The sequence below is a fragment of the Carcharodon carcharias genome, chromosome 13, assembly GCF_017639515.1.
Source record: "Carcharodon carcharias isolate sCarCar2 chromosome 13, sCarCar2.pri, whole genome shotgun sequence".
Taxonomy (NCBI): domain Eukaryota; kingdom Metazoa; phylum Chordata; class Chondrichthyes; order Lamniformes; family Lamnidae; genus Carcharodon; species Carcharodon carcharias.
The window spans coordinates 21874578-21896129 of NC_054479.1; the positions used below are offsets into that span (position 1 = coordinate 21874578).

The following is a 21552-nucleotide window of genomic DNA, read 5'->3' on the forward strand; positions in this document are numbered from 1 at the left end:
TTCTGCTAGAGATTTCCTCATCACCTGACACTCCCATAAGCGGGTCTCCTCTCCTGATCTGGTCTGCACCTTAGTCTGCCCAACATCCCGTCAAAGGGTAGCATGACTTGGATCACAACAATGAACACTTGCACTTTATACCTGCTACTGAAAATTTATGTTGGAAAATGAATACACCTCTTTACAAAAGTTGGACATAATTAGCACCAACTAGACAAAGCACTCGCCACAGACTCAGAAGTGACTTATGTAAGACAAACCTTGGTGGGGATATTGATATTTTGTGAAAATTGTATGTTGTCTGATCATTTTTGACAATAAAGTCACAGCTGTTTTTCTCTCTAAACACAGGAGATAGGAAATAGGGAAAAGTCTATTTTTGCTCCAGCATTGCACAATGAGAAATGGTTAATTAATAACCTTGTAATAAAAGTAGTCTTCGGAGAAAGAGAGATCATAATGATAGAATTTTACATTCAGTTTAAGAGTGATTTAGTCAAGTATAAAGCTAGGATCTTAAATTTGAACAAAGCAAACTACATAGGAGTGAGGATAGTTGATGAAGGTAGATTGAGAAACTGGATTAAAAGATATGATGGTATATCAACAACACCAACAGTTTAAGAATCAATTCATAATTCATGACAAATATACATTCCTTAAGGAATATAAACCCCATAGGAAGAGAGATCTAACTGTTAACAAGTTAAAGGTAGAAGCTTACAATGCTGTCAAAATAAAGGGTGATAAGCCTGAGGATTGGATGGATTTTAGAATTCAGCGAAGGGTGACCAAGCAATTGATAAGGAAAAAGAGAACTAGCAAAAGATGTAAGCAAAGAAACTTTAACAATCTGACTTTATGTTCAACAGTGACTGCACATCAGAATTGCTTCATTGGCTGCACTTCGAGACATCTGGTGGTTGTGAAAGGCATTACACAGTGCAAGTTTTCTCGAGGATGAGATTAGCAAAAGTAAATGTGGGTGGGTCCCTGAGACAGAGACAGGAAAATTTTTTATGGGGAATAAGGAAATAGCAAAGGCATTAAACAAATACTTTGGGTGGGATTTTCTTCCCCTGCTGGGATTGTCCAGCCCTTCCAAAAGTCAATGGATTATTGGCTGGACCACCGAATCTCCCGCAGTGGGTCCCAACACGACGGTGCCAGAAAATCCGGTTTTTGTATCTATCCTCATGGTAGGACACACAAAAAGCATTCCGTAAATAGTAAGGAATATAGAGTCTTGTGAGAAAATAACAAGGAAATTGGATATAAATACACATATTCAAGCAATTAAACTATACAATGACATAAACAAGCAATTTTTAGGCTTTAGTTCTGGAAAGAAAAAGGCAAAAACAATATTTTATAACTTTTTGGGACCATTATTTCAAACCTCAACAGTTTGGTTAACCCAGCATGTCACTGCAGTAAAAAAACTCATTCAAATATTTTAAGTAAGAAGCCTGTTGATAAACTGCATCAAGGGGATAGTTGGTGAAAAATTAAGGCAGCTTTAAATGACATACAACTAACTAAACTGAAGTCTGACCAAAGCTCATTTGATCCCATTTAACCGCAATGATGGCTGTGTTTCAATATGTTCTAAATGGACTGCTCTGCACAGCCAGACTTTAAATCACAACGTTAAGTTCTCATACATGAAGTTTTTCAATCATCTATTCATACAGGATTCTATCAGTGCAGATTAGTTATTTTGATCAATGATAGTATTGCCATTTTGTTTGCTCGTGAGTAATCTCAGTAAATGGGCTTTAAGGAATAGTGAAAGCTTTCCTCAGCAATCCAAAGTAGTTTCTAAAAACACTGATTTTAGTCTAAATGGGGGTCATTGTAGAAATGTGGTGTTGACTACATTGTTTCAGCAACAGCTAAATTTTGCCATCCATACCTTGCTGTATAGTACGTCCAACCAGTAATCTGCTACCTTGGCAACAGATGCATACACTTCCTCCAGCGTGGTGCCTTTCAGAAAAGCCTCAAAGACGGAAGACTGAAAAATCTTGATGAGCTGCAATTCCCCACGGCGCTTCACTTCAAAACCTTTCAGTTCAGCCAGTGAACCGTCCTCATTAAACACTGCATACCTGCCAAAAATAAAGTGACCAGTCTTATTTACAAAAATGCATTGATGATGGTGGTTATCAAGTACCTAAGGTTGCCTTTTAAATAAGTTTTCTGACCAAATGCATCTCCCTCAAGTAATGGGATAAATCAACACGGCCCTACCTTGCCAAACAGCACATCAAACTCACTGTTTGGGTACATATCCCACTTAGTAAGGTATTGAGGGGGCTACCAATACCAGTGGAAATATAATCTAGCAAAGATTAAGTGGGGGAGATAAGTATTTGTGCATTCAGACTTCCTTTGCTGATGTTCACAAAGATTTGTCAATTTTGACTGGGTCCTTGCTCTTACTCACTTACCAGCAAAGTTAATGGGAGGAAATATATCTTCACTGGAATTTTCTGAAAAAAATTGTGATTTGAACAACGAAGTAGTTATTGTGGCGAGGAAGCGATACCCTGTGAACTGCAAATTGCCACAAGTTGTCAGATAGTTTCACTAAAAAATTTCCCCAAGAATTTCATTAAGTTACAGCAGTTGCATATTAGTTGTCCTTAAACATGCCACAGAAAGTTAAGTAATTAGTAGTGTAATGAGGTGGTAATTAACAAATGCAAATTAACCTCTCTCGCCCAGAAAGTAAACAATTACAAAAGTGCAGCATCTCAGTCCTTCAGGTTGAGGTCGGAGATTTTAAAAATGTCAAATTTTTAAAAAAGCTTACTTTTCCTTTACCTTTTTTTCTTTTCTCTCGTATTCAATCCAATCTTTATTTCTCTCTCTAGCTGTATGTGGTTGACACTGAATTAACCCCCCAGTCTAATTCATCCTTCTTCCCAGTCCTTCCTCTGCTTATTTCTCAGTCATTAAATTCATTGGTTAAAGTCCCACTGTTCACTACGATCCCTCAGTTCACTGTCATTAGCTTGCATGACCAGCAATTTACAAGGTAAAATAAATTTGCGATGAAGAGAGTGGGAAAAGTCTAACCAATCATGCATGCAGTGACTTCCAGGCCAATAGATATTAGAATTGTACACACTTCAGAGAGTCATTTAGGTCTATAATGCTCTGCAGACACATTTTTGGATTGACTCGTTGAAATACACGTTGTTAAAAAGTGAATTCTTAGCAACCCGAATCACTTGCAATAAACAACACTCAAAAATTTACCTAATCGGAAGCCAAACAAAATCACTTAAAATTGTTTTCAAAATAGTTGCAGTACCTGAGATTTTTGATGTCCATGTCAGGGTTTAAAAGAATGAAATATTTGACATGCATAAATCCAAAAAATTGTTTTATGATTGACTATCTTCATTAACGTTTTTATTTCAAGACTTTGATCTCTCTTAGAAGCCTGGTTTTGGGATTAACATTTCCCCTGCCCCAGTCTTTCCACAGTGTATCATCCAATAGGCTGCAGAAAGATGCTTCAATTGACAATTTCCAGCACGTATCAATAGGATTCTCTTAGAGCAAAGGGAAGCCTTCATTTCCCCATCCTCTTGAAAAGGATCTCTGACCCCTTTATTATATACAAGGCATAGAACCAATCTACAATTTTTCTTCAGATAAAGTTTTAAACTATTCTATCATTTGCTTGCTTTTATTTCAAAGATAGCCAGAGAGACATAAACAATCAGCTCAGTGAATAAAAGCACCTGCATTTTTCATTGGTCATGTTTAGTGGGCCAAAGCTTGGGGAAATGTTTTAAGTGAAAAAGCCAAGTTTTATTGTTTCAGCTTTCTTTTCCAAATACTCATGATTCAAAGTTGCTTAATTAAAATTGTTAATTCAAATTAACATTGTTAAGCAGTCTACCAGTGAAATCTGCTGCTCAATTCAAATTCAAACATATGATCAGAATAGCTAATATTTATGGGCTATCCAATTTCATCTTCCCAGAAACGATTAAAGAATTTGGAATAAGTCCCATTTCTGCATAGATCTACATCAAAACCAGCACACAATCAAGTTCAAGCCCACAAACAGAAGCAGGCAATATTCAAGCAAAAACTAACAACTGCATGTGCGATAAAATGCTTGAAATGTTATCTTGATGCAAGTTAAATGTTGTTTAAACATATTTTTTAGGTAAGGTGCACCCAATCAGAATGTTGGCTTTAAATGATGAACGCTCAGGTGGGGAGATGAGAAATTTTTTCCCCACCCAGAGGGTGCTGGGGTCTGAAACTCACTGCCTGAAAGGGTAATAGAGGCAGAAACCTTCAGCTCATTTAAAAGGTGTCTGGATATGCATCTGAAATCCTGTAATCTCAGAGCTACGGACCAGGTGTTGGAAAATGGGATTAGGCTGGGTGGCTCATTTTTTGCCCAGCCTCCTTTTGTGCCATAAATTTTTCTACATTTTCTAATATTCTAAATATCTGAAAAGGAGGAATGTGCAGCAATGTGGGGAGAATTCGGGGGAAGTGGCAATACGTGAATTGCACTTTAGGAGACCCAGCAAGGACATGATGGGCCGAAAGGCCTTCTTTCTGTACTATTAAGATTTTATGAAAGGCCATCATAGTTTACACTAGAATGACCAAGGAAAAATGGTTCAGTAACTAGGAGTTTCGAACTCACCAATGCTTTTGTGTTGTTGTTACATTGCCTGAAACCTACAGAAACATGAAAAAGGCCTCAATGGCTGTTTGAAAGATAGCTGCATGGCATTACAAGGCTGAAAAGCTTTCATTGAAAAATCTTGCAAGCAATTTGAAACAACAGGAGCTGAAACCAGAGTGCTTTGCCAGTTGCTTTCAGTACTCTGAATTCATCTCCATCTGATGCCAATAAGGATCTTACACAGGCATCGATGGCTGACTTTAAAGCAGTGAACCTCTAAGTGAGAGTTTCCTGGTGTCAGCGGTAACAGACACGAGTTCTGAATGCATTTTTGGTGCTGATAAAGGCTTAGCGTGTGGATTGCTAACTGATTCACATGCTCATGATACTGCTGCTAGTGCGAGTGATTGAGGATGAGGTTCAAGCAACAGGAGCCAGCAAGTGAGTGAGATAAAAGAATCAGCCCCCACATAGATTACAGGTTCCAGTGATAGGCGACCAGGTGAGGAATGGCCAATAACTAAGCCAGATGCTCTTTTTCTCTCTTCACCAAACAGAATTGTCAGTTCCGTGGATGGTAGTCCTCTTGGTAGAAAGCAAATGACGTATAATTTTAAGAAAATAACAACTTTGCATTGTACAATTCTGTACAATGTCCATGTTTCAATCACATATTTTAATAGTTGCTTTGATGTTTTATCAGGTTTTTGACCGTGCCTGTAGTGTTTTGTGTACTAATTTGCACTACTACATAAACCAGATTTGAGCGAAAACAACTTTAAATTCAGAAGATTGGACTGAGAAAATTGCTAGCGACACAGAAATCAAAAGTACCCAATCCCTGATTGTAAATCACATTTAAAAGCCAGGCATTTTATCCAGTGTTCTGACTTGCAGCCTTATCTACAAGCTTCTCTCAAATACATTTTGCGCCAACAGTTCAACTCAAAGGGACACATCCTCACCCCAGCACTAAAATACTGTAATGACCTGTACTCTACATAATAACTCAAGTACAGGGTGGAGTGTGTTTTGGTGTGCTGTTTCGTTAAAACTGTTTAAAAAGGCACAAGGAAAGGGCAAGGAGAATATTGATAGCTCTTTCAAACACCTCAAACAGGAGAGCTCTGCCGAAGGGCCTCCTGTCTTATACAATTCCACGGGCAGAATTTTTACCTCGTTGAGTAGGCGTGGCGGGCAGGCCCAGGAGTGGTCGCAAGACTGAACGCCGCCCGCGATTTCACGCTGGCTAATTAACGGCCAGCCACTGTGAATTATGTGCTGGCAGCTTCAGCATTGCCTGGGTGAAGGGAAGGGTGGGGCAGAGGGCAAGTGTGGGCGTTTGCACATGCGCGTGGGTGTGTGCACTGAAAGCTCCCTGAAGGCACAGAGCTGCCTCAGGGAGCTGAAGATTTTTAAAAATATAAATAAGGACTTTAAAAATGTTAGAAACATGTCCCCACTCATGTGACTCTGTCACATGAGCAGGGACATATTATAAATGAGATTTCAACATTTTTATTTTCTTCTTAATTCCTATTGGAAACCTCATCCCACCCATGGATGAAGTTTCATAAAAAATCCAAAGGCCACTTGGCCTTTTTGCCCCCCTGCCAACCGAACGGTTGGACGGGCAGCAAAAAATCAGATTTAATTAATTGATTAAGGGCCTTAATAGGCCTCTTAATTGTCGGCAGGCACACTGCCACCTCTCTCACGCGCTCGCCAAGTGAAATATTGCAAGAGTGCGCGATGATATTGGGACGCTTGCCCGACATCATCGCACACTATTTTTCTCTTGTTTGGGCCAGGTATGTGCCCACCCAATGACATAAAAATTCTGCCCACTACTCTAGCAGTATTAAACCATGTAGCATACAATGCATTCAGTTAAAATAGCTGGATTTAAGTTGACCTATCCATTTGTATCACAACCGGATTACTCTAAAAAGGTAAATGTTAGGGTTAGGATAAATCGCATAGGCAGATGAGGCCAATGCCCAAGATTCCCAACCAAATATGGGGCCCGCCAACAAAACTCACCAAAACAGAAAAGGGTGCAGCATCAGTTGCTTTAAACATATTACTTGCTTTATTATTAAGGCAGGGTATAAACATTTTGTGCACCTCCATCTTTGTGCACCTGTGAGAAAATGATTTGTGCTGGAAAGGGGGTGGGGAGAACAGAGGAGGGGCACCAAATGTTCCTGGTGCCCATGGCCTCATGAATTCCTAATCCTGCTTGGTTAAACCAAAGTCAACAAAATGTTGTAAATTTCAGATATAAGGCCAAAGAAACCAGAAAGATATGATTTCATTTACTTCCCCCTTTTCTTTTTACTTCTGGATATCATGCACAACAATCTTAAGCATCAAATCACAACTGAGGGCAAAAAAAAACCAGGTAATTTCTTGTTCATTTCTTTAAATTTTGATAGCCTGGATCCTTCAAGCAGCAACAGGGGTCCATTTCCAATTGACATCACCAATGTAACCATGAAAACAACTTTTCCACAGGGAGTAAAAGGAGACCAGGGTACGTGCAGTGCCACCTTAGCAGTTAAACACCATACTTCTGATCTCAAGAGTGCCAATGATTATCACCACAGGAGGTCAGCTAGTTTTACAAAGAACAGCTACCATGGAAAAGTACCATTCTGTTTTTGTTTTACCTTTTCTTGAGTTTCTTTCCTTCCTCTTTGGAAGCTGGCAGAATCATGGCCAGATAAGGACCATCAACCTCAAAAAAGATGCTGTTTTCTAAGCGGGTGACATAGGTCAGCGTTGCAGGGTCCACCAACTCCTGATATTGTTCATTAGTAAATCGCTCCTGTAGCAGAAAAGAGTTAAAGCTTAGCTGCAGCAAAATAAATCTTCCCATTCAGTAATATTAAAATATCCAGTACACTGAAGGCACAGAATGAGCAATGTAAATAGACAATACTGACAGATGACACCATTTGGCGTTTGCATTTCTCTCTCCCCAAACATAAACAGTAAGCCTGAACCTCTGGGGCAGGGGGCGGGGTTCGCTCGCCGACGTGTAAAATGACACGGATGGAACCTCCGACGTCATCCCGCCCCATTTAAGTTTTCAGGAAGGCAGAGGTGCAGTAAAATCAGCTGCGGTCCCGCCGACCTGTCAATGGCCTATTGAGGTCATTGACAGGATCTTTTAACCAATTAAAGGACCTGCCCGTCCAACCTTAAGGTTGGCGGGCAGGCCAGGGGCCCTGGCGGCAAATAGAGAAAACATGAAACCACATCCAGCAGCGTAATAAACTGTAATAAAGTTATTCTGTAAATTATGAACATGTCCCAACTCATGTGACACTGTCACATGAGGGGGGCATGTAAGGGAGTTTTTTTTCTATTTTTAATAATTTTTTAGAAGTCCAGGCAATTTCCCTGAGGCTGCACTTATCCTCAGGGAGATGTGCGCATGTGTGAAAGAGCGCACTCTTGCTTTTAGGGATTCCCCCGCCCGCACAGGGAGTGCATAGCGCTTCCTGCCAAACATCACTCTGGGCGGGCCTTAATTGGCCCGCCCACATAAAATGGCGGTGCAGCTAACTTCGCTGGCTGGGATCGGCTCCACGTTCACTGGAGATTGGGTCAGGCCCACCCGCCTGACAGGCAGAAAATTCTGCCCCTGAAGTTAGAAAACGGCCCTAAAGCAGATCAGAGAAAATAACTCAATAAAATGCATTTTAATATTTAACTTTGAGGTTGGGGTGCACACATTTCTAACTCTATATTTCCATCCACACAAACAGAATGTAAAAAAAAATACAGGTAACTGTTGTAAAGAGAATGTCCTATTAATTATATTCCAGAAAGCCTGTTAGTGAAGGATTGTACTGGAGCCAATCTTTACACAGTCTTACATTTATTTAGAGTTAAACATTACAAGCACACATTTCCTATCTCAACCACACCATAGTTTCAATAAGTGTCTCTCTATACGTGCGCAACTGAAACCTCAGCTAATGTCCACTGCCTGCATCCAATTAAGTACAATTAACAGTACAATTCAATATTTTCTTGCACTCCCCACCCCAATCCCCGCTCAACCTATATATTTCAATCATATTTGCAGCAATATTTAAAATGATTCCTGGGCTGGTTTTATCCTTACCTTCACCAGGATATTAAGCATTGCACCAGGGTATGAGATTGTAATCTTTGGCTTTTTAGGATTGTTTGACTTGATGACAAAGTTCTCTGGGAAAGAATTAGGAATGACACACCAAATACCATCAGTGTCCAGCTCTAAGGGTCGCCTGTTGACAGAAACAAATCTGTTGAGTGCTTTTTGTTTATATTAAACAAGAGTTCTTTCTCATTTTCAGGTATCACAAATACCACACTTTACCATAAAACAAAGTAGGGCACTTTTTCCCTTACAGCACAAAACAGCTACTGACTTTCTCAGTGACTAACAGTCTGAAGTCAGCAAAGCTCAATCCCTCAGCACTGCTAAGTGTCATTATACTCAGATTCAACTTTGGGTTTGGTGATTCCCTCCCTTACCCCATTCATATAGGGGGCCAGTTAGCTCAATTGGCTAAATGATTAGCATGTGGTCATCCAAGCAGCCCTTACCCTTCACCTTTGTAATGCATCTGGGCTGTACCTAAAGCACTTTTTTCTTAAAGATCACCAATTGTTTTGTCATAGCTTTTCCTGTCAGTCTTTGGTTTCATTTTACCCTGGCTAGATCACATCTCATTGTATTGAACTTAGCCCTCTTCTAATTTAAAAGTTCTATATTAGATTGTTTCTTGCTCTTTTCCATCACTAATCTAAACCTCACGATACGATGATCAATCTTATCCAAATGCAGTCCTACAGTAATTTCCCAGCAGCAAGTCTAACAATGCCTCCTTTCTAGTTGAGTCGAGAACATACTGATCAAAGAAGTTCTCCTGGACACATTTTAGAAATTCTTCCTCCTCCTCCTTACCCTTTACTTTAATATTATCCAATCGATTTTTGGGCAATATCAATTTTTAGCCCATCTAGTTTATCAACCACCTCCTTTTTCACTAGGACTTTGTACTTGTCTTTACCAAGAAGGAAAATGCTGCTAAAGTACTCATTTAGTAACTCAGTCAAGTCCTCTGCCACCATGCATAAATCTCCATTTTGCTTTCTAATCTGCCTTACCCCGCCTCCTTTCTTTCCTTCCCTATCTTTCCTAAACAACTTGCTATCCATAAATTTGTAATTGATCCCTTTTCATATTAGCCAATCAAGTGTAAGAAATTTGAACTGGATAGAAAAATATTCCATAGAAATTTTTCTAATGAGGTCTTAACATTGGGAGAATGACCAACAAAATATCTGCTGAATAATTTCTTTACTCAGTTCTGTCCTTTTTTGTGCTAGGTCTCAGTTATTTCCACATCATCGACTTCTCCCTTGGCTATCAGCACCTGCAGCTCTTCTTCAGTTCTCTGCCTGAAGACAAGCCCTTGGTGATTATTTGCCAAACCAGAGCAAAGTGCCATGATTTTTCATTACAGTAGGGTGGAGGCAGGCCCTTAGTCTACTTTTGCTGCCCCTTCACCAACCTCATTTACTCCATGGTCCTTACCTGCACACCTTCAGAAAGTGAATATTACAATACCCTTCAGTACCAATTACTATACCTAGACAGCTGATACATCCCCACTTACTGCACCAGGACAGTTGCAGATTAACAGGGACAAGTGAAGAAAGGTTCAAGAAACAATTAAGAACCATGAACTCCATATTTCATAACTCCTTACCCAATTTGTTCAATCAACTCTCTGGCCTGCGTGATGATATTAGCTCCAGTGTGACAGACAATCCCAGCCATTTCCATGGAGTACCAACGAGCCCTGTCAGACAGCACATACAAAAAGGTTATTTCCCCGGATTTTGTGATCATTTTGATTTTGGTGCTAAGTATGATTTCAACGACAGCAAAGTATTCCCCTCAGTTTAAAAGATAACATGGTCCAGTTTTAAAGCCTCTATAGTTGCTACAAAAGGCAGTTTTTTCAAACTGTTCTATGTGGTCTGACCCTAGTGACTACAAAATGCCTTACACCATTTAGCATAGCCTGGGGGGACAGAGTCAATCATGTGCAAATGTGACAAAACTTGCAAATATAAACTGTGTGGTAGATAAAACATACAAATCTATATGATGAAAGAAATTATTCAGCAGATATTTTGTTGGTCATTCTCCCAATGTTAAGACCTCATTAGAAAAATTTCTATGGAATATTTTTCTATCCAGTTCAAATTTCTTACACTTGATTGGCTAATATGAAAAGGGATCAATTACAAATTTACAAATTGTAACTTGGTCGATTGAAATTTATTTTTAGAAAAGATAATACAAAACAAGTTACTGGAAGTATTTCTTTATAGGTTTTCCATCAATCGTTTTTCCTCTTCAACCAATTCCATTGAGTTTATACAAAACGGGCCAGGACAAATTTTTTAACTCACTGCAATCAGTGGCAGAAACAACTCTTGGAAAGATGACTGGATTTAAACAAGGTATCAGGTGGATTTAGGTGTGGCAGGCTAAGAATGGCTCAAGATGGGCTGATCCAAAAGAAAAGCTGGTCAGCTTGTTGGAATTGAGCAGAGGACAGGTCATTCCAAAAGGAATTTCACTTGTGATTGACATGGATTTCAATGAGAAGGGTCCCAGGCATTTGCAAAAGGCAAAAAACCCTGATCTAATAATTCAAGTTCTATTGACTTTAGCATTGGGCTCCCGGCATAAAGTAGGAATCTTCAAGAAAATGTTTTCCAGGAATTTACAACATGTTGCTGGTAATTTTAAGTAACCCTCAGCAATTTATTCAACATAACTTAATGTTATATTGTTTTAGTCTACATTTATTCTAAATGTAACTTTTACTGGCAAATTTTCAATGAGGAGACATATTCAAGGTGGCAGTTCAAAGCAACTTAAAATATTTGAAGTAATTTGATTTGAGCTATATGCCAATAACTGCAGCAAACTGATGGTCAAATTTAACACTGTCATCATTTACTGGTACTGACTAACCAAATCAAAAACAGTCTGATACATCCAAGTTCAGTTAATTGCATATTTGGTAATTTAACAGGTAAGCCCCCATTTGAGTCAGTTAATCACTAATTCTTGCCCAGACTTGTGAAGATCTGGGATGATCTTCAAAGTCTTGATGTAACAGATATTCATCAGGCATTCACAAGATTAGAGATAGATCTAATTATTTCATTGAGTTGAGTTCCAGGAAATAAAAACAGCAATTTAACTTACTAACAGAAAAAAATCCCATTTGATCCCTTAGAATAAATTACATTTTCAGCTGCTGTGTTATCACTGCACATTTTACACATGGAGAAGGAAAAAACAGCCCACATATAGGAACATTTTAGACCTAGCCCAGTTAATGATGTCATGGTTTTACAGCTTCATAGAATGGTTACAGGACAGAGAGGCGCTATTCAGCCCATTGTGTCCATGCCACCTCTCTGTAAAGCTACTCAAAGTTAGTCCCACTACCCTGCCTTTTCCCCCTAGCCCTGTATTTTTTTCTTTTCACGTAATTATCCAATTCTCTCTTGAAAATCTTAATTTAATGTGGCTCCACCACATTCTCAGGCAATGCTAACCATTCACATGAACATATAGGAGCAGGAGTAAGCCAGTCAGCCCTCAAGCCTGCTCCACCAGTCAAGAAGATCATGGCTAATCTGATTGTGGCCTTAATGTTACTTTCCTGCCTACCCGATACTCTTTGACTCCCTTGTTAGGCAAGAAACTATCTACCTCTGCCTTAAAAATATTCGATGATCAAGTCTCTAACGTTCTCTGGGGAAAAGAGTGCCACAGACTCTCAACCCTTACGGAAAAAAATTCTCATCTCCATCTCAAATGGGAGAGCTTTTATTTTCAATCTGTGCCCCCTAGTTCTAGTGTCTCTGCATTGTGGACTCTGTTCATTGGCAATCTAATCGAAAATCCAAACTCCACCTGAGTCCTGAGGTACCACAAGCTGATATTTCAGAGCATGGTGCCATAATTATTACTGTTAAAACAAGCTGTAACTACCAGCATTTGTCCATTTGTATTTATTTGGTTACTGACCCTTTACGCATGACATAGCCATAGAAGGAGTTTAGAATACACTTGTGGGCCAGCTGCAGGGACTCGTACAAGATCTCCATGTTCTTACAACGCTTAATTTCTGTGGCATCTCCACATTCGATGGCAGCAGACAGTTTTTTCTTCCAAACCTAGAAAAAAAGTTAAACAAAAGCCATTATGAAGAAAGTGATCAGCAAAAATCAAAATTTGCACTTACATATCAACTTAACATACATCTCAAAGTGCTTTACATATAATTACTTTTCAGTGTAGTGACCTACAGAGGCAAATGTAGATGGACCTTAGAAAGACGATACTTCCAACAATGCACCACATTCTCAATACTTCATTGGATTATCTGCTCAAGTCCCGGAGCAAGGTTTTTCATTTAAAGGTGACAGCAGCAAATTGATACTTGTATTAAGAGTATCTCATGAGGACAAAAATTAAAGACTTAATATAATTAAGATGACCCAAAGAAAATCTGTGAACTTGGTCAAACATAATTAAGCATTTGTGAGTGGGTAAAAACAAAAGGAAACCCCAAATAAATTTATAAATGGTGAATTCACTCCAGCCATTTTGATAAAAGAATGATAATGAATTACAAGACTTTGGTCATAAAGAAAAAGAATCAGGGAAGTGAAAAATCTTGCCTTGTGTGAGCCCTTAAATTCGTACCGCCGGTCACGGAAAGCTCGCACTGTATCTACATAGAAAGAATTTTCACGTTGGCAAATTGTTGTTACTCGCTCTTCAACCTTAGTGACATGGATTTTCTTGTAAGCTTTGCGGCAATAGTCTGAAATAAATGGAGAGAAGTGCTTTACAGTGAACTGCAGTACGAATTATAGAAACCGAACAAATTTTTTTAGGAAGGTAAACATGTTTGAGTTCATTGCTATCAAGAATCCATAGGATCAATCAACTACATTTTACCACTGTACAATCTATTGGGCAGAATTTTGGCCTCGTCAGGCAGACTAAGCCGGGAAGCCGCTTGGCCTTTTCACCTGCCTGCCAACCATAAGGTTGGACGGGCAGCAAAAAATTTAAATCAATTGGATTGTTAATGGCCTTAATATGCCTTTTAACTGTCAGCAGGCGTGCTGCCAACTCCCGCGCACATCCACTAACTGAAATATTAAACGAGTGCGCAATGAATTGGGGCGCTCATCTGACATCATCGCACATCATTTTACACTCAAGCAGGTGGGGCATGCACCCACCCGCTCAGCGAAAAATCCTGGCCACTGACTTGGTGGATTTCAGCCAGAGTTGTTTTTGGAATGCTTTTACCTTAATATCATACTCCTCTCAGTGACCACTGGCTAAGTCGTGGGAGGATGTACAACATAAACCAGCAACACTGTTAATGAAAAATTAGTTTTACCTGTCAGTCGCTTCTTTTCGTACTTGGCCTGCTCTTCGCGGGATAGCTCGTGGAAAGCTTGTGGCTGTCCATTTGGGAAAGCAGGAGGGAACTTCTCAGATTCAAGCTGCTGTTGAATCCGATGATACTCACTGCGTGAGGCTGGCACTACAAAGACAAATCACAAAATTAGCATGTCATTTTAAGAAGCATAATTTACACAGTTAAGCCTGTACCATTTTTAAAAACAATTGTATGGGGAGTGGGCAGGAAAGTGGAGCTGAAGTTGAAGATCAGCTATGATAGTATTGAATGCTAGAACAGGCTCAATGGGCAGTATGGTCTTACTGCTGCTCCTCCTATCTTTCGTGTTCTTGGAAGATAACGCTGAGGGTGAATTTAAAATCTTTTATAACATCGCAAACGATAACATTGTGGAGTAATTTTAGCGAGTCTGCACCAACAGGGTATGTCAGATAAAACATGAACTGGGAATAAAGATCCCACTTTTCAAACAAGAGTTAAAGTTGACCTATAATCCCTATTAAGTTTCATATGCTTATAGAATAGCTTTCTCTCCAAATGCTTCAACAGCTGCTTCAATAAATCAAGGTTGAGAATGACCAAAGTCAAAAGGTCTAAAAATTGGTGGCTGAAGACAAAAAGGTCTCAAAATATTTTGTGACAAGGAATCATGTAACTATAGCACTTTTTTATGATTTGTAGTGAATGCAAATGCTTTTAGGCCACTGAAAATGGGTGGAATTATTAGACTTCTAGTAGGTAGAAGTATTAGTTTTCATTTGTTTACCTTCTATTTCCATCAAGACCAATGCATTTTGTATCAACTCACCAAAGTAACCTTAGCATTTCAGCATTCAATGTAGTTACTGCACGTTTTACGGGATGAAGTCTGTACTAACATCAGAACATGACCTTGCCAGGTTACACACATGTGAAGGGAAGCAAAGAGCCATGGTCGTGTTTCGCAAACTATTTTCCAATGTGACCCTATTTTAATTCACCACCACCTTCTCAAATGCAATGAAGGATGGCAACAAAGGCTGGCCTTGCCAGTAATGTCCACATCTCATGAACAAATATACATGAAAAAAAGCCTTGAAAATTAACATGACACCAGATGCCAACAAAAAAAACAGCAATAAAACAACATAGTAACAATTGGTACTTATTATTAAAGTTCTGACATTATAGGTCAACATATACTAATACACAATATAAAAATGAATTTTTAAAGTACTTAGTAAAAATGTTTTTATATACTCATAAGTTTCAGTCAAACTCTCCATATCCCTGGCGAAAGACTCAAGTGAAGCTCCTCTCCTACACCACACATACACAGCTCTTTCCAACCAGTCTCTTCCCCACACATTCACTCATGCCTTCTCACTCATCCCCACTGATTTACACCCTCCCTCACTCAAACCCTCCCTCCCCACTCACATCCCATCTCTTTCTCCAGCCTCCCCCGTATCTGGATTTCTCCACCTTGCCTGGGTGTGGGAGAGCTGGAGTGAAGAAAAGCAGCCGCTGGGGCCAAACCCCAGATCCCAGTCTTGTTCTTCCTGTTATGAGACAGCTTTCTGGTAAAGCTGAGCTATTAAAAAATCCCAGAGGGAAACTTAAAACAACTGTCATAACCTATATTTTTAATGGTATGTTTGAGATGCAGCTCTAAGTTCAGGAATTAGACCACCAGTTCTCGAAGGGTTTTATATTAAAAAACTGAAACATTTTATTAATTTACACAAGTTAAATACATATACATGTCTACAAATTACTACTATCATAACTTATAACTAATTCCTAAACGAATCTCCATTAAGGCAACCCATAGATTTAACCAGACACCAGGCAAAGCATTTTCACCTTACAAATTCAAAATGAGGTTTCTTTCACTTTAATTCCAGTGGAGACAGTTGTAGGCTTACAGCTACTTTGATCTTACATTGCCTCTGCTCTGCACACACAAAAACTGCTGAAGTTATACCTAGCACAGCTCATTGAATGTAAATTCTCATTGAATAACCAGCCTCTTCTAACAATAAAACCCCTTTCATAGTACCAATTCTATAAATATAAACATATTGCTTGGTCTCTGCTCGCTAGGTGCCAGGTTTCAACCCAATTCGTGAATGCTCTAGTCAAAAAACGCAAATTCACTCAACCTCTCTTACATCTCAAAACTAGTACACATCAAAGCACCTAGACTAGCTGGCTTTAAACCAATTAAGACACACCCATAGACTAAACCTCTATTTTAAGAGAAAAACATTTTTCAATAATATTATATGCATCAATAGCTTTATGACATTCCACCCCACCACCCCCATCCCCATGTCCCGCTCTAGGTTCCCCACCCTGCTCTTGACCGCAAGCCCCGGTCCCACACTCAGTTCCCCACCCCCCATGGAGTCAACCCAGTTCAGCTGCATTGGCTTCTGCAGCAGAGATGACACCAGGTAAGTGATCCAAAGTGCTCTGTAGGCTACACGTGGGAGTAACAACCACTGGGGGCAAGACCTCCGCATCTCCCAATCACAGAAAGTCAGTCAGAATGGTGGCGGATTCAAGAGAGGAGCCGAGTGATGGCTGCCCTGGGCCAGGTGGAGGGTAAAAAATAATTAAAATGGTGGAATTTAGTTTTCCAAAATTCAGAATTGTGCCAAATGGCAGAAATTTCTCATCCCCTGAATGAATGAACTGTGACTGCACCTATTCTTGGAGATGTAGGCATGGAAATCAGAGATAAAAATGGAAGGCTGAGGGATAAAAAAAGGAAAGGCGCAGGAAGTAGGAATGTGTCAGTTTTAAGGAGTTGCTTCCAATGGCATGATTGAATGGGCAAAAAGAATAAGGCATGGTGCAAAAGGAAACCTGGTGCGTACAGAAACAAACGGCTAGACAGGTTTGCTGAAGTAGAGCAGGACAAAGCCATGGAAGGATTTGAAGAAGAGGGTGAACATCAAAAATAGTGGACACAAGGAGCCAGTAGAGCTAAGCAAGGACAAAAGTCACATGGAAGCACAGCATTTGGAACGTCTTCTAATGTACAGGGGGTCGACATAATCCAAAGCTAAATAATAAATATGTACATAAATTTTAGCAGTTAAAGGAAGAAGTGAGGCATGCAAAGTCATGGAGGCAAAAGCAATCCAAGCAATGGAATGAAAGAAAGCCAAGCTTAGGTTCAAGCAATACACAAAGGTTCTGCACGTATATGCTTGGTTGGATGGTGGGGGAAATGGTAATAAGGAAAGATCAAAAAGTGAGGTGACCTCGAGTCACACAATAGTGCCTTCCATGTAACTACACTTTCTCTAAAGCATATGAGCCAATTTCCTGTCCGTCTTGCTAAGTACCTGGCTGTAATGAAACGTTAACTGGTTTTAAGTACACTACTTGCTAAGACTCTACATTTCACAATTCCTCAACTACAAAAGTTTTTTTTTTGGATAAACAGAGCAAGTTTCTGCAGATCGTGAGATAGGTGGTGGAGGAGGTTAAAATACCATGCTGATAAAATTGTGGTAAACAGCAAATTCAAACATATCAAAATTTAGATTTAAATCTTACCCAGACAAAAATATGATCTTACCCTAATCAGGGATAGTTTCTGTGATACTGTCCTGGCTTCATTTTTCTTTATAAAAAGCTAGTGAGTCTCACTGAAAACAAACAGTACTTGAAGGGTCTGCACTCCATCAATAGCAAAACAAACCATTGAGGACGAGATTTATGTTTGTAGAACATCCGTTTTAAATGGGCTTTTCCTTTTTTATTCAACAAATTCCACCAAATAGGACCTTTGAAATTTCAGGTCTGCTGTAGGTATCTTCTCATGTTCAGGGGGGGTCTGTCACCTTACAAGTGGGCTGAGTGTCTTACTTTCATGGGTGTTGACCCTCAATGCTGCGTATCTAATTAGACAATGGGCATAATAATACTTTCTGATCTGGACTGAATCTTCATCTGTCATGCTTTCTTGAAGGTTGAATAAGCAGTACTTTAATGCTAATCACTAAGCTGCACTGTTTCACAGTAAGTGAACATATCAAGCATTTACTTAGTTCAATCAGTACATCTTATCTTCACGTTATGATACATGACATGCTTCAGAAACATCAGTGGTCCACCTTATTTGACCTGAAAATGATGTCTTCCAACCACCTATTTAGCATTTCTGACCTTAAGCCTGCCTGAAGATTTTGCAGCTCTATGTTTAAAAGCCTCACTGCTTGCTCTTCTGTTCCAAAAGGCCTCTTTCCATTTGGTTCTCTCTTCAGCCAGACCGGGATCAAACAGCATTCCAACAAAATGGGTATGAAGGGTTCTTTGATTGGTAGACAAGCGAACAAACAGTTAATTTAGTTGCTGGGGAAAACAAGTTTAGGGTATTAACCATTTTTCGTTTAGATCCCTCTTAAAGTACTTAAGATTACATTTTGCTTCTTTTAAAAAGAAACAAAACAAGAGTAATACTGTTCAAAACCATACTGTTGGGGAAAACATTGAAATCCCTGAAATTTATCAGTGACTTGTCAACAGATATGTAAAGCAGTGGAAGTATGTCCTGTCCACATCGAGTGTTTCCAAATGTTAGGTTTATATAGGATGGGGGTGGGGAAAGGGGGAATAAAAGTGGTGAAAAAATGTAGCTTTTGTTCACACTCTTTCCATGTATAGTAAAATGTTGCTTGGGACAGCAGAGGTTGATTCTGGAACGTTACTAAAATTTCTGGTAAAGATAAATTCTGATTTTGTATCACAATCATATTCAAGGAAATGATATATTAAAAAAATTATAGTGCAGAATCCCGCCTTCAACAGCACCATATATTGGAGGCTTGCCTACAGCCCCAGACAATGACATGTTTGATGGTAATATCAGATTACCTGAGCAGCATCAGCTACGACAAATTATAGAACCAAAACGTAGCATTAAAATGCTGTAAGCATTCAGGATTTGCATTCTGTAAAATTGGGTTGAATTCTCCAACGCATTTACAGTACTAACAAAATATTGAACCATAAAAAAAGGGTGAAAAAATGCTACTCTATTTCTTTTATAAATTTCCTGTTAAAATAATAAAAACATCCTAATTAAGCACCAAGAAGCAATGCTATTATTTCAAAAAGACCCATTTTTCTCTATCACATGTATTTTTTATGAATAAAATGTTCAGCACCCTTCAAGATATTGACAAAATGCTCTGATGTCAGTTACTGCGCTACCAAAATCTTGCAACAGCAAAACACAGGAAGCTCACTGCAAAGGAACATCAATGTAAAATGAATCCAAATTATTATAGGTTACTGAAGGTATGCGAGAGGTGAACTACATGTCAGAAACAGCTTCATACAAATATTTGTACTCACTAAACTCTCCTCGCCATGTCCAGGTCATCTTGCGCTGGCAGTATGCACCTGGTTTGTTGAAATCACAGGCTGCACAGATGGCTTCGTCCACTATGGCAGAAGGCTGCAGGAAGATGGAATACTTAGTGGTGAGGCAATTTACACAAATGGAAACTTTACCTGGAAGCTCTCTGGAATTGACTACTCAACAATAATACAAGCAATGGAGAACAAATCTGTCTGGGTCTGCAAATCTGAATAGATAACCAGATAATAGAGTTTTGGGTATAGGCTAAGTTCAATTAGTTAGACACCATTTGAGCTCATTCAAAACAAACAAAATAAAGTTGGTGGATCTCCAGTCAACAAGGAACAAAAATTGTGTCAAGCTATCAGAATGTAGAAAAATTGTTTCTTTTGGTGTTCATTGCGAGGGATACCACTGTTGAACTGGAATCAATTTTCCATTTTGAGCTCACATTGCAGCATTAAGTGCTCCCAGTAACATAAGCAGAGCCCCTTTTACTGCAGCGTTGAGGGAAATCATTAGAATCATCATAGCAGCACCAATTCTCTGAAAAGAGTTAAGCACTTGGTCCCACTTCATGTCCTTTCCCCATCCCCTTCAGAACTTTTCTGTTATATTTAAATAATTTCCTCTAAAAAGCTAGAATGAAATTTTGCTTTCAGCATGTTTTCTGGAAGGATATTTCATGTTGTTCCAGCCCTATACATAAAAATATTTCTCCTATTAATATCAATAAGCTCTGATTGGGAGTGGTGCACCTTAAATAACCAAGAGAGGAAGAGTTACTATTAAAACACCTATTACTCCTGAACTGGTCATCAGTTTCTTCAAAGAAAAATGTTTCTCCTTCCCGGACTTCAACTGCTGCAGGTTTTTAAATAGGAAAAGTGAACCATGTCCAATATCAGAACATTTGAATCAAGAGTTCAATAGTGTTTACTCAACAAGTTACGTACAAATCTACAGTTAGATAGCATTTTCCTCTTACTATAAGTTACACAGAATTACAAAACAAAAAGTCATAGAAAAGAGAAGTTAACAATATGATCCAGAAATAGAAAACAGGGGTTTTATGCTGGTTTGTTTTTTGAATTACAATATCAGTAGACAGGGTTAATACAGTTGATGTAATACATTTCAAAATGGCCTTTGATGGGGTGCTGCATGGTAAATTCATGACTGAGGTCGCATGTGGAGTCAGAGGACAAGTAGCAGAATCGATAGCAAGCGGACAATAAAACAGAAAGTAAGGGTTAAGGGAAGATACTAAGGCTGGCTGAAAGGTGAGGTGGTGTTCCAGAGGGATGAGTGCTAGAATTGTTATTCACAATTTGCATTTGGACATAGGAATCGGAAGCAGAATTTCAAAATTTGTGGATGTAACCAAATTGGGAGGTGTAGTTCCAACAAAGGAAGTTTGTAACAAAATACAGGAAGACAGTGTTAAGCTTGCAAGATGTAATAGGTAAATGAATTTCAATATAGACAAGTGTGAGCAGATGTGTTTGGTAGGAAGAATAAAGAGGTCAGATACTGCTTAGATAATAAGGAGCCCAAATGGGGTAGAAAAGCAAAAAGGTCTAGCAGCACGCATATATAAATCATCAAAAGCAGCAAAATAGATTACTAAAGGTCATAAAAACAAGTGCTGGGGTTAATTTCTAGGGAAATAGATTAAAAAGTGTGGGAGTTCTGTTAAACTTGTATTGAACCTTGATTAAAACACATGGAGTACTGCACACGGTTCTCATATCCATGTTATGGATAGCCAGGATATGGATAACCAGGAGACATTTGAAAAGATGCGAAGATTTAAAGAATGGAAACCAGAACTGAGAGGATATCCTTGTCAGGAAAGGCTGAACAGACTGGTGCTCTTTTCTCTAAAGCAGGGAAAGCAGAGGTCAGGTAATGAACGGGTTTGATAGGGTAGATGTAGAGAAAATGTTTCCACTAATAGGGGAGTTCAAAACTAGAGG

At 39.1% G+C, this 21552-nt stretch overlaps 1 protein-coding gene across 2 annotated transcripts in view; it reads right to left on the minus strand.

Annotated features, from left to right (window-relative positions):
- The window catches only part of pole (polymerase (DNA directed), epsilon), a 138117-nt gene that overhangs the window by 80802 nt on the left and 35763 nt on the right, over positions 1-21552 (minus strand). For both annotated transcript variants that reach the window (XM_041203159.1, XM_041203158.1), the window contains 8 exons: positions 19567-19669; positions 14188-14334; positions 13451-13596; positions 12795-12943; positions 10444-10536; positions 8808-8952; positions 7342-7499; positions 1916-2111 (listed from right to left, as the gene is read on the minus strand). In XM_041203159.1, coding sequence (XP_041059093.1) covers positions 1916-2111; positions 7342-7499; positions 8808-8952; positions 10444-10536; positions 12795-12943; positions 13451-13596; positions 14188-14334; positions 19567-19669 — 1137 coding nt within the window. The remainder of the gene's footprint in view (positions 1-1915; positions 2112-7341; positions 7500-8807; positions 8953-10443; positions 10537-12794; positions 12944-13450; positions 13597-14187; positions 14335-19566; positions 19670-21552) is intronic.